The 14,153-nt window shown below is 36.6% G+C and overlaps 1 protein-coding gene across 1 annotated transcript; it reads left to right on the forward strand.

Moving 5' to 3' along the window:
* The first annotated feature begins 738 nt into the window (after positions 1 to 738).
* Positions 739 to 14,149, forward strand: sash3 (SAM and SH3 domain containing 3). Its single transcript, XM_052149805.1, has 8 exons — positions 739 to 947; positions 5,312 to 5,401; positions 9,448 to 9,582; positions 11,079 to 11,223; positions 11,314 to 11,465; positions 11,761 to 11,973; positions 12,191 to 12,335; positions 12,655 to 14,149. Exons 1-8 carry the CDS (start codon positions 885 to 887, stop codon positions 12,876 to 12,878), a joined length of 1,167 nt encoding a protein of 388 aa, XP_052005765.1. The 5' UTR covers positions 739 to 884; the 3' UTR covers positions 12,879 to 14,149.
* The last annotated feature ends 4 nt before the right edge of the window (positions 14,150 to 14,153 follow it).

A 14,153-nucleotide genomic window follows, 5' to 3' on the forward strand; every position in this document is an offset into this window, starting at 1 on the left:
TATGCATTGTACTGCTGCCACACGATTGTCTGATTAGATAATAGCAAGTAGGTGTACAGGTGTTCTTAATAAAGTGTTAGGTGAGTGTAATTGTTGTTGTTTTTACACTTTAAAAAAATAGCTTATTATTTAACGCATCAGTTTTTGTTTGAAATCAAATGTACACACACACACAAACAGAGAGAAACTTCCTCTACTGTCTCATCTGGCTGATTTTAAAGGCAAAGTCCCGCTGAGTTGGTTTTTGGTCTCAGGACATTGTGACTTATATTTATCAGTATTTACTGAGATGCATCTTTGCCCAATCACCATTAAGAAATGTTATTGATCTGTTTGCTGTTCCATTTTTGTTCAAATACCAAAACCTTAAATCCATCCTTAATTATGTGTAAGTCTGAAGGACTTTTTAAACGCTACAATATTTACATGTTTCTGAGTCTACATGACTTATTATCATATTGCTTATGCTGCACATATAAAATAATTTAATGTACCGGTAATGTAATTCATCATCTATTAACACTGTTGGAAAGCTTCTGTTTGAAGATATACTGTATGTCCTTGAGATGTACAATGGTTCATTGTAAACATTAGGGCATCCCTGGAACTGTTGTTCTACAGGTTTGTTTTTATATCTGATGTAAACCATTTAAACCAAAACCACCTCTTGAAAAAAAGAAGTTCCTGTCTGGTCATGTGACTTCCTCAAGCATTTAGTTTTCCACTTCACCGATCAGAGTTTGTTTCTACCTCTTCCTCTTCTAGTGGATTTTGGGCACTGTGGCAGTAAAAGTGACAAGCATTAGTGTAGCACAGCCAACTTTACTGCCACAGGTGTAGTTGTGGTCCTCAGGATATTATTGCTCACCCACCACAGGATCAACATGTTACGACGGAAACCATCCAATGCCTCAGAAAAGGAGCAGCCCCAGGTGCAAAAGAAGAAGGTAAGAGTTTTGGTGTAATTCTGCATGTGCTACCTTGGTTTGAAGAGCAGTTAATGAGCAAGGATACAAGAGATACAATGATGGTACAGTATGTACATTTGAAGTCAGTGACTTACAGTGCATTTGTGGTATACATTGTATTCCTTGTGATTTTAACCCATATCCTTGGTATTGCTAGGGTCATGCTCTACCAGTTACACAAAATGTGAATGCCACAGGTGTATTAAAGCAGAAATCAGCAGTTCTTTGAGAAGGTTTTTGAAATGTTGTCATTCATCTATGTTATTAACTGTATGATTGTAATATGTCACATTTGTCTTGAGACTTGTAATGAGCAAAAGAACTGAAACTCTATTGTTCTGGTTGAAAATACTTGTAGCGACAATTCAGATCTCATCATACATCATGAAGCTGTTTATACCTCATCAGAGCAAAGTATCCAACTCCTGAATACAAAGTGAAATTTCCGTCTTCACAGCCCACGCTACTCCAGTTCATGCTCATGTTTTTCTCACCTAGCCATATCACCCTGCAGCTCTTGCCTGGTTGCCCACTATAGCTAAGCAGGGTTGAGCCTGTCCATTACCTGGATGGGAGACCTCCTGGTGAAAACTAAGGTTGCTGCTGAAAGAGATATTAGGGAGGCCAGCAGGGGGTGCTCGCCTTGCATACTGTGTAGGTCCTAATGTACCAGTATAATGATGGGGACACTATACTGTAAAAAGGCACCATCTTTTGGATGAGATGATAAACCGAAGTCCTGACTGTCTGTTGTCATTAAAAATCCCAGGACACTTGGGTTAACCCTGGTGTCCTGGCCAAATTATCCCCATAGGCCCTTATCAGTCATGGCCTCCTAATAATCCCCATCCATCAATTGGCTGTATCACTCTACTCTCTCCTCTCCACCAATAGCTGGTGTGTGGTGAGCTTACTGGAGCACTATGGCTGCCGTCAGGTAGATACTGCACACTGGTGGTGGTTGAGGAGAGTCCCCCTATATCATGTAAAGCGCTTTGAGTGCCTGGAAAAGCGCTATATAAATGTTAGGAATTATTATTATTATTAACAGCCTTAAAATAACCCTAACACTTATTTTCCATTTGAATCACATCTTGTGTGTAACAGCAAACAGTTTCGATATTTCTCCTCTCTGAAACTGAAGGCATTTGTATGGGTCTGCAAACGAGAAACGAGAGATGAAAATTTTGGCGATTGTGCATCATGGTTACTTTGATGTTTGTATTTTAAACCCATATTTTTTAGGGCTGCCCCCTGATAGTCAACCAAAACATTAGTCAATGAGAAGAGTTTTGGTCGACCAAGTTTTGATTGGTCGGTTGTTCGCAGAAAAAAAAACTCCACAGTAAACCGATGAACACCAGTATTACTGCTGGTTTGAAGCTTGGTGGTACTACGGGTTTAATTGCGATAAGCAGGGTTATGGTTAAGCCTACACAATAAAGCAAGACACCTTGATCTCAAACTTTAAACTATATTTATTTATTTATTATAACTAAAAATTCTAATGAAAAAATGCAATATCCAATTACATTGGCAACATTGATTCAATATCTATGAATATTCTTGCTTTAATGATTTTGCATTGAAAATGTAATTATTTAAAAAAAATTAAAACCTAAAATCAAATACATTTCTAAATTGAAAGTGCACTCCAAATTAAACAATTAAATAAAAAATAATGGATTGATCAAAAAATAATATAGGCTATATAGGTAACCACCTTTCAATTTACCGCCAGGCAAGTATCCGTCTAAACATTCAGGCGGAAAATGACTTACACAAATGAAGACATAAAAACAATTATAAATGTGAAAAATCACAGATGTATAAGGCTGCAGAGTTGCATTCACAATAAACTGCTCTGTGGAAATAAAGCAAACTGAACTCAAAGCACCTCCTGAGCTGAGATCTCTGAGGTCATTTCCAACACTCATAGATGATACTGTTCTTGCAAAAAGAAGACTGAAACAGAAAGATTGAGAACCTTTTACATGCGCGTGTTCCACTTGAATGCACGCATCTATACAAACAGCGTGTCGTACATGACGGCTTCAAACCTGTTCTTAATAATATAATAAAGTGTGTTTCTTCAAGCACGTGTCTGTGTTTCTAGGGGCAAATTATGTGTAATATTAATTTGACAATAATAATAGCCTATTAATAATAATAATTAAATACATTAATGGGAAAATGAGCCAAATATCGTCTTGACATGGTCAAAGGCATCAGCTATTGGTGATCACTATTGACCATCATCGATCCCTGAGATCATCATCTCTGGACACAACCCTAATGTGTATTTCTCTTTATAAATTAACAAAATGTTCAGACAGTCTCCTTGCTGTTTCTTCCGACACATTCAGTATCATTACCACTTTTGCTGGTGTCGCTGCGGCTCACTCCATGCATGTACTTGTAAAATGTATATTTTAAGGGCTCGTTATTGCAGTTAAGTATTTCTCTGTAATATAGAACAGTGTTAGCAATGTTACTTATAACATTGTTACTTGGCCGACTAATGTCTTAAATTAACACCTACTTGTCGACTAGGAATCTTTGGTCAGGGACAGCCCTAATATTTTTCTCATATCCCTATCCAGAGTAGGGTGTTGCATTCAGATGCTCATTCTCATAAACGAATAACGAATATACTTTTCCAAATCACCTTAAAAGTTGCAGTTTCCTCTATGGTCACGGTTGAGATTATAAATTATAATTTAATTTGAATATATTAAAATATGCCTATGACACAGAATTTTGTCCCTGTGTTGGGGTAATTAATAGAATCTGAAGGGAAGGTTTGTAAATACAGTAGATGGGAATACATTTTGCAATAATGGTTTGTTAATTAGAAATATGACATGTTATCTGTTTTCTACAAAACTACAAGTCAATTTTATTTAAAAGAAGAGCAAATACTGTAGTTTTAATATTATTACAGCTCATGTGAAAAGTATGAATGTAACAAATTTGTAAGCATGAAATACAGAAGAACTGAAATGAAGATGTTTGGTTAAGCAGATTGCAGATAAAGTCTGTTGTTTAGACAGTGCACAGCTCTGCAGGGATTGGTTCGTAGCATACTTTGTGTTGGGTTTGACAGACCCACTTCCTGTGCTTAAGAAAAGTAGCACAGTGAAAGGTTCAGATAGAAAAAAAGTCAAATTGATAAAATCATGCTCTACAAAGCAGCCCTCAAAACCCACACAAATGATATTAGCATAAATAAATAGTGCCTTGATCTTATGAATTAACTATTTTTGGCTCCATTTAATGTCCTATACATTTTGAATTACAGTGTCTGTTACAGTGTAAACACACAACCAAGTACTGAATAATACAAATGAGCATCATGCACTCAATATGCAGTTATTTTGTGAAATAACACGTTATTTGTTCTATTAAGATGTAACATTGACATTTTTCATGTCTGTGAAATCCTATGACAGCCTGTTTTTCATAAAGAATACTAAAAGTTCCAGCCTACAAAACTCTCATGTCTCACATTGTTGAAGCAAGTCCATGATGCTTATTATTGCGTAATAATATGTATCTGAAAAGCATGACCTTTATTTCTCAGATTTTACTCTTGAGGCCTGATAATGCATCATAAATATTGATTAGAACTTATGCTTATGGCACTACAATAACATTTATGGCCATTATATCATTGAGATGAGCTGTTATTTGAACTAAACTGGACTTCTAGTGTTGCACAGAGATAACATTTCAACAGCTCTGTGCTAGATGTCACGGTTGATCAAATCAACCAGTTTTTAGGTCATGAGCAATAATAAGAGATTGAACAACAGGAGAGGACAAAATATAAGCAGTAGACAGCGAATTGTGTACAGTCTGTTAAAAAGACTTCTTAGTTAAATAGTGCAGTCAAATCGGAATGACTTTCTTGAAATTAACTGTGTGTTTATGTAGTATGAAATTGTTAATATGACAACCAAAAGATATGTAATTTATTAATGTACTGTAAGTTTAATGAACTCTTCAATATTTAGTTTGACAGGGTAGTTTTATTGCTCATGTTACAAAATATTACATATAGCAAAATCTGAAATATTTTTACAGTGTGAATATAATGATTTACCAAAATGTATTATAAACTGAACAACTGAACAATGTCTGTTAACAATTATGTCAAACCAGGGGGTCAACCAGGAACATTGTCCAGGGCCCTATGATGTCAGGGACCCACAAAGGTGCTCTGGTTTAGCCTACACATTGGGCCCACAGAAGAGTGTGTCCAAGCAGAATAAAAAATGTCCCTGACTGGGACAAAATGTCTTTGCTTGTCTCGCTGATTAAAAGCTATTCTATGTTCACAGTTGACACTGCAAAGGTCCAGTAGCTTCAAAGACTTTATGAAGTCAAAGCCAGCGTCACCTGTTGTGAGTGAGGCCGCCTTCGATGAAACTGTAAGTGTGGTTTGCTAACTACAGAGATAAAGTAGTTATTCCCAACCTATAACTGACTTCTCTCTTATAGGTATCAAAATATTTGATCATGTGTAGCTGTGTCCATTATTATCCAATATCTGTTGGCTAAGAGGAAAATACAACAGCATCATCAGAATCATTCTGGGAGGTCACTCTTGAAGCTTAGAATGCATAAATAAAGCCTCAAAACAGATTAATGTGTAAACCACAGTGTTTTAATAGTATCAAGACAGGATGTCGTTCTTTCATGAGCCATTCAAGCAGAGAGCCTGCTTATCAATCTGTCTGCTTTTAGCAGACATAGACAAATGTGTGACATGGTATGCATAGCAAATGTGACAGGCAAATTAGTTTTATTTAAAAAAGTAAAAAAAAAAAAAAAATCAATGTCATCTTTCACGATGAACATGTTGAATGTCTTCTTGGTGTTTTCTATGGAATAGCCATCTGTGTTCGTTTTGAGTGAATTGCTAAGGTATACAGACAAGTGTAATCTAACAAAGACTGATGTAAAGTCCCCTTGAAGTTCAGAGTTCAGCTCACAGTAAAAAGAAGAACATCTGACATTTCTATTACAGCTCAGAGAGGAGAAGTCACATTGACTCACTGTGGTAATGACACATCAACCATTGTCACAGACTTTACTGGAACTCTTCCTGAGCAGAGTAGACCAGTGCCTGAAATCTAACACTGTCTGTACTGTAGTCATATTACAAACAGATATGAGCTGATGCAGCTCAGCTTTGACAACGCCCTGAAATTAGTTTGCATATCAGAAATGAATTATGATTACCACACCAAAGAATTGTCCAAAATAATACATCAAAAATACAATAAGTAAATAACCTAAAATATTACTAAAAGTCTTATTATGGTCACAATAGGTCCTCACTGATGATGAAATTCAAACAACTTCAATTTGCAACTTTGGCACCACATTGAATTTACCTGAGAAAAAAATTAGCAGCAATTAAACTTCAGTTATCAATTGTAGTGGGACTGAATTATTTACAGTATATAGTTCTGGCCAGGGGTGGGTTTAGGCCCCAAGCTTCTGACCAAGCCGGGGCCCCATTTCTAAACTATTTGCTTAAAAAATTACATAAAATGTATTTTCAATTATAATTTTAAATTCATCCTCTCAACCATTGTAGACAAGTATATTCAAAATGAAAAACAATATGTACCTGTATTTATATTTACAAAACTGTGTGTGTGTGTGTGTGTGTGTGTGTGTGTGTGTGTGTGTGTGTGTGTGTGTGTGTGTGTGTGTGTGTGTAAAAGTCATTATAATATGATAGAGTATTATTATTACTTTGAGGATACGTTGTATACAATAGTAATATAGTCTTATTTCTTTACTTTCACCTGGAGCTTATTCTGATGCTGAGGCTGTATTTTATGTAAGCATCGTAGGCAACGTTCATATTCTAATAATAAACATACAAGGCATGGCAGCCCCTCAGCGCACAAGAGCAGAAGGGGAACATTGCCGTTTACCAAGTGCTGAAACTTTGCTTGTTGCAGAACAATCTGGAATAATGTTAAATATTGTAACAGTCACCTCTTTGCAGCCTGAACTTTTTCAGAAAGTAAAATTTTTGTGACACCTGCGCTAAAAAACAAAAAACAATCTAGACACAGATTACCGACTGGGCCAGTGGGGCTATTGCCCAGGGGCCCTTGACTACCAGGGAGCCCTTGACTGCCCGGGGGTACAGCTGCAGGCAAAAATACGCATGATATGAGCGCGAAGCGATAAGATGGTGCCCCCCTAGGGAGTTGGTGCCCTACGCAGACTGCGTAGTCTGCTTATTGGGAGTGACGGTACTGCCTATATATATATATATATATATAGTTATAATATATATTATAGTTATAATATATAGTTATATATTATAGAAATGCATTTTGTTTTTTTCATAAATTACAAACCCGAACCCTACTTAAAAAATTCACCTGTCCCGACCCCGGCAGATTCTAACGTGAACCGCTCTAAGAGCATTGATAACAGCGTATTAGTGCATGCACCCAGAACATCATGTGACCCCTCAAGCATTCCGGCGTATGACATTCAGGCGTAGCAGCACAAATGCGGAAGCGCAGAGCATAGAGCAAAACAAAACGCTGGTCATGAATTAGAAGACAACATCGAGGATTTTAAAGAAAAATGCTGGAGGATTTCGATATAAGAGAAAAGGAGATTGAGTTTTTTGCCAGCCCTATTTGTTTGAACCGGAGTACACCAACCAGGAACTCCAGGAGATGGAGGAGGCTGCAGTGGCGGCACAAACAAAATAATCTGGTAGACGGAGAGTACGGGAGACATGGTGGTGCTCATGCAAAAAATGCAAGGTAATGCCAACAGAGCCTGAGAGTGTTTGCTGCCATGAATGGATTGGAATGACTGGATAGATGCACAAACACAACATTTTAATATTATTTAAAATCTACAGTATAGCTAAAACAACTCACTTCTTGTCGCCGGTTTCCTTTGCTGTAAACAACGTCATACGCTGGAACTTGACTCTCTTGTGAATGCACGGATGGCCGTTACCATTATGCCAGTGATTATAGTTTATAAAGTTATAAATATGGATATTTTTCTAACAAAAACGCATCGCTTTGCTTCAGAAGGCATTTATTAACCCCCTGGAGCCTTATGGATTACTTTTTTGATGGATAGATGGGCTTTTTTGGGCTTCAAAATCTAAGGTACCATTAACTCCCATTAAAAATCTTGGAAGAGCCAGGATATTTTTTATATATATATCCTATTGCGTTTGGCTGAAAGAAGAAAGTCATATACACCTAGGATGGCTTGAAGGTGAGTAAATTATGGGATAATTTTCATTTTTGGCCGAACTAACCCTTTAACTGTTCTGCAGTAAGATTTGCACAGCAGTGGCGGCTGCTGGTCTTTCAAAGAGGGGAAGCTCATTTTCGGCCTACATTATAAACTTATTTACCCTATTTTTTGCACTAAATCAATCTTAGGTGTTGATCTGCCCTGCTGTTTAATTCAAATTTTTTCCTCGTAAGGAAGACTTTCAAATGGCTTCGCCAAAATCAGGTCGACAATATTAGCACCGTCTGCCATCGTGCGCAGTTTCACCCGTACGACGCTAGCCTAGCCTACTGTATGAATGAATGAATGAACGAACGAACGAGCGAACGAGCGCTCTAAAACAAAAATATATTAAACTTGGTAAAACTGAAACAAGGAATGTGGTGTATAATTGTGTGAAATGTATTATGCAAATTGACTAGCAATTTCAGCCAAACAAATATAAAGAAATAGGTTGCAGCAGTTTATCTTTCGACTACACTTGAGAAATCCACGATGGGACTGAGCGCGAAATAGCTTCAGTGACTTCTTATAGTACAGATTCACTGTCAATCAAAAGGATATGCAGTCTTTCGACAGATCCTCCAATCATCACGCTGAAGCCGGAGTCGGGCCAGCTCACTCCTCAATCACCTCCAGAGACGCTGAGCGTCCGTGGGCGGACATAATCGCAGCATTTATCCAATGACCGTCTATTTTCGAGCACTGAAAAAACTGTTCAGAGCAGCCCCATTGAAGTCAATGGACGCTCGGCTTCAACAGGGAAATGCACTGACGCTACGGGAATGTATGAGAAGTAAATCGAGTCAGCCGACCTGCTATATGTAATGTAGCTGATTCTGAACGAACTCGTCTTCGAGATGAACGTGTTCTAACGCATTTTTAGTCAATAAATTGTTTACACAATAGTACATATTTGACCATTATTTTTTTGACATTATAGGGGAAGCTGAGCTTCCCTTGCAGTCTTAAAGAAATCCCCACTGATGCACAGAGTAACCAGTTTAAAAATGAGAACAAGCAACATAGCAACAATTATTCACTGTATGTAGACCTTTTTAGAAAGGAGGAAGTTTGATGAGATGATGAGACAAATTTAGTAGCCTCTGAGCAACATATAAAAGACAGCTGGTCAAAATGCCTAAATTCACTCTGTTTTTTTTTTTAAATCCCTCAGAAGTTGGAAGGGGCACCACCAGAGGATTCTGGAAAACATAATGTGAAACTGGGAAAGAGATGGCGAAACGTCATATCTCGCACAATGTCCCGTAAAACATCCAAGATGGTACAGAAAGCTCTTGCAGAGGAAGGGGTAAGTAAAAAAAATGTTTTAATTCAGTGATTAAAGGTGATGTATTTTTTCAATGTTAAAATAGTTTCCCCTATCCCAAATCAAAATGCAGAGTATGTAAGATTTTTGTAGAATAATTTGTCCGATAAATGTTAACAAACCTTCTGTGGCATTATCAAAACATTGCCCTGTTTGTTTAACCCTTAAATGCATAGTGTTTTGCCAAACAAATTTATATCTGTCACTAATGATCTACAAAATGCCCAGATAGTGTAACATTTTGAAAAACAAAATTAATACGACTAGAAAACTATTTAATGGAATATATTCTGTCAAATTTTGGTGATTTATTTTTCATTTATCAAAGAGATGATGCAACAAACGATAGAATGGGATTAATTTCTTTCATGCTGAAATTGAGTTGCACTTAACACTAAAGCTACACATAGTTACACATTTGTATATTCTTAGGCACTTATTGAGTCTAAATAGATGTACAACTTACCGGATTTCAGTTGTACACCCAAATATCATATCACATTGTTCATGTGTTGTACTTGCTATAGTTTACTTCCATGTTGCTTCTTCATCAAATAGCAATGTCAAATGAAAATCAAGTCAATCACTGAAACATCAGTGCAATTTTGAGTAACAAATGGCATGTTTAATTTGTATGTGTGCAATCATATGTGATACAGATCATTCACAACCATTGCGCAGAAAATGAACACAACATAGTATTAATTTCTACTGTATATGGCACTCATTTGCCTTGTAATAAACAAAGAAATAAAAATCCTGTGATAGTAAAATGATATGGATATGGAATAATCATAAAAATATGATTTATGGAAGTGGAAATATACATTACGACACTATTACATATCTTGGGTTACTATTGGCAATTAAACAATTAGAGAAAAAATATTTTGCTATTATTATTATTATTGTTACACAATTCATAAAATAAAGATTGAGGAATACTAAAGATGTGGGGGCATACAAAAAATGGATGAGTTAAAGGAGGTGGAATGAGGTCCTAGGTCACTAAATACCCGAGGTATGCATTTAAAGGTTAAGCATTCCCACCAGCCTGACATGGCAACTCAGGCTCAGCCAATGACATGAGTTTGGATGGCACTATCTGTTTTTTCTGACCAACTGAAGACAGGCAGAGTGTTCAGAGACATTTTCTTTTATTTTTATTTTTTATTCCTATTGTTTATGCTAGTGGCACGGAAATGAGACACTTCACTTTGAAATTGATGGCAGAAATACTGTATTATTGCAATCAAAAGCCTGTCTATTTGTATAGATTTGCTGATTAACATTTATTACACTCATTTAGAAACCAAACCATATAATGAGACAAAAGCAAAATATATTTTTTTGATTGAATATGTCTACCCCCTGTGGTTGGAAATAGAATATTTTTTACAGTCAGCATTTGTCATGTGGGGGAAGGGTAGACAAATTGTCACAAAATGTTTCCTGCTGAAATGTATTACAATTTTCAGAATGAGAGTGGCGAGGATGGCTCTATGTCTCCCTTGTCTCCAAGTGACTGGATGCCAGATCTCTGTGCTGGGAACAGAACATCTGTGTGCTCCAACAGCTCAGAAGACACAATACACAGCCCTCTCTCACGCCAGCTCTCTGGATGTAAGCCTATGCACCATTATAATCTCAGACCTGTACAATTTGAGGCGTTATTGAGATGATAAGGCTGATTGTTTTTTTACTGATGTGCAGGTGCTGATAGACAGAGTTTGGACAGTGGCTTTAGCCAGAGAGACAGTATGAGACTGGAGGACAGCACCTACACAGGGCCCTTCTGTGGTATAGCCCTAGTCCACACTGACTTCACCCCCAGCCCATATGACATTGAATCCCTAAAACTGCAGGTTAGGCCTTTCTACCCACAGTGCTGAACCATTTTTGGTCAATGTGTCAATAATATTTTTTAATCTGTACTGGTCAGAAGTCTTCATGATATTCTGGTCCATAGATATGACTTGGGTTCCTCCTTCAATGTACTAAACCTTACAAACTCGCAACCCTAAACCTAACTTAACTTAGCCCTTACCCTATCTTAATCCTAAATGTGAACAATATTAATAGTGATGCTTGGCTTCATAACCAATGAATATTACTATCTTCATCCGTAGTGCAAACTCTGACATTTTGTTTATCACACAGAAAGGGGATATCATCCAGATTATTGAGAAGCCACCAGTAGGCACCTGGACTGGTAAACTCAATAACAAAGTCGGCTCCTTTAAATTCATCTACGTCACTGTGCTACCAGAGGAGGACACACCACCAAAGAGGAAACGATGCTCTAGTAAGGGTCGCCAGAACAAACCCAAACCAAAAAGCTTGGAGGAAGTTCTAGAGCGAATAGGCCTGACTGTAAGCCTTAACTTTCTTTTATTGTTACTTCATTTAGTGTGTAATAGAAATGATCTGCCACACTCCGCACCTGCTCTCAAGACACTTAAAGTACAATAGTATGAATTCTACTTAGAATAAAGTGCCATACTTGTTTCAGTTGATTTATGGTTGAGAAAAATGATTACTCAAATGTAGTGAATTTCTGATGATTGACTCCACTTTGTACCTACTTTAGGAGCTGGGATCTCTCCTGTCCATGCATGGCTTCCAGAGTTTGGAGGATTTTTGTGGCCTAAAGGAGTCCCACCTGAATGAGTTAAACATAACAGACCCTGAACATTGTGCCAAGATACTTAAAGCTACAGAACTGATTCATGACTGTAAGTCCATGTAGTATTTTCAAATCCATGAAGCCCTGATTGTGCCACCTACAAACTACTATAATGAGAGTTATGGATCTATGCAGTAAATCAAACCTGACAGTCCTTTTAGTGTGAGGGGAAAAAAGTTACTATATATCCGCTCCTTTTTCACACAGGTCTTACAGTGAAGTACATATTATGCTTCTCTTCTAATTTAACACACTATTGTTTGATTTAGTCTTTGTGTCCCACTTAATGATAATTGGTACAGCCTTTTGAAAATGTTCATTATAAAAATAATGATGTTTGGCCTTCTAACATTCTTTCTCTTCTCCAGCGGAGGACGAATCCGATGAAGAGGACATATCTGAGCAAAAGACTGAAATGCCACGGGATTCAGGCTGTTACGAGAGCACAGAGAACCTGGCAAACGGGCGTGGGGAGCCCCAGGCGGAATCCCAGACTGAGGCAGAGATAGATCCTAACACAGATGTAAATGCGGTTCAGCAGCAGCTGGAGGAGATGAAGGTGGAGGAGAGTCTGGAGAGTCAAACAGAGTGAAGACCACAGAATGTTCCTTTGATCCTGCTACTTGTAAACTATTTTAACCTCACTGATGGATTGAGGGTAATTGTCATGGCCCTTTGCTGGACCATATCCATGAATAGAAATTATTTCAATGTACAAAAGAAGCCAACAGGTCTTCTTAGAAGCTGGCACAAAATTCTTGAAGGTACAAATTTCATGCTGGACTTAGCCGTTATCTTTTATATTATTGGTCAGAACTACTTTGAAACAATCCATAATCATAAACTGCATAAAGTGATATTGGATTCAACCTGTAGCTATGTTCTTTTACATACTAAAATAAAAAAAGGCATGGTGATACCCAAAAGTTTTTATTTTATTATAAATAAGTAAGCCATATTTTCTATGAAATAATTAATGTACTCTATGACCAAACATTGATTATCTAATATCTGAGGTTCATCATCATTGCTTTAGCTATGAAGTAGCATATATTACTTTTCTATTGTTTTTAGTTTGTTTTTTGTCATTATGAATGTACAGAGGAATACACAATTAGTGCACTCAAAAAAAAAAAAAAAAGGTGAGACACAAAGATGGGAAAACCAAATTGTTTGGTTAACTCAAGGTTTTAAGTTGTGTACTTGCAAATTCTTTTGCTTCTATAGTTTTTGGTAATGATGGTTATAATATGGTTATGTTTATGTTCATGTAGTTTTCCAAGCCATTGTTGTAGATTTTAATCCGTTTTTAGCCTGTTCATCTTTGTATTGATGTCAGTCTTTCTCAATTGTAGTGTCAATTTGTATTAGTTTTGTTAAAGTTTTTAAAGAAATATTTGAACAAAAGAAACTTTAAATATTTAATTAACATTTTGAAACTACATCACAAAAAGAATTTCATGAACATACATATACACACACACAAATCCTTAAACTATAAAGTGAAGAGTATGAGATATACAGGATCACAGTGTTATAACCAAGAAAAGTAAACAACTCAGTTTGTGATGTTATGCATCGTATCCACATATCTAGAGCAGACTATCATTTACTAATATTGAAAACACATTTCTACACTGCCTTGGCATTAAAGATTTTGATTTTGTCGAGCCTCATTGGTAAATCAGCACATTAGCTGCACAATTACATGAAACAATTTTATGGTAAATGTGTATATATATATATATATATATATATATACACACACACATATATTAAATGGGAATGTTGGAATTAATTATGAACAACTTTAAAAAAAAAAATAAAAAAAAAAGCAATTTATTTTATATATATATATATATATATA

The sequence above is a fragment of the Xyrauchen texanus genome, chromosome 19 (assembly GCF_025860055.1).
Source record: "Xyrauchen texanus isolate HMW12.3.18 chromosome 19, RBS_HiC_50CHRs, whole genome shotgun sequence".
Taxonomy (NCBI): Eukaryota; Metazoa; Chordata; class Actinopteri; order Cypriniformes; family Catostomidae; genus Xyrauchen; species Xyrauchen texanus.

Excerpts from the sequence above, each read along its gene's own strand:
- sash3 (XM_052149805.1), top strand. The coding sequence starts at position 885 with ATGTTACGACGGAAACCATCCAATGCCTCAGAAAAGGAGCAGCCCCAG. Across the intron at positions 9,583-11,078 it reads AAGCTCTTGCAGAGGAAGGG|AATGAGAGTGGCGAGGATGG; the intron begins GTAAGTAAAAAA and ends TACAATTTTCAG. Across the intron at positions 11,224-11,313 it reads CTCACGCCAGCTCTCTGGAT|GTGCTGATAGACAGAGTTTG; the intron begins GTAAGCCTATGC and ends ACTGATGTGCAG.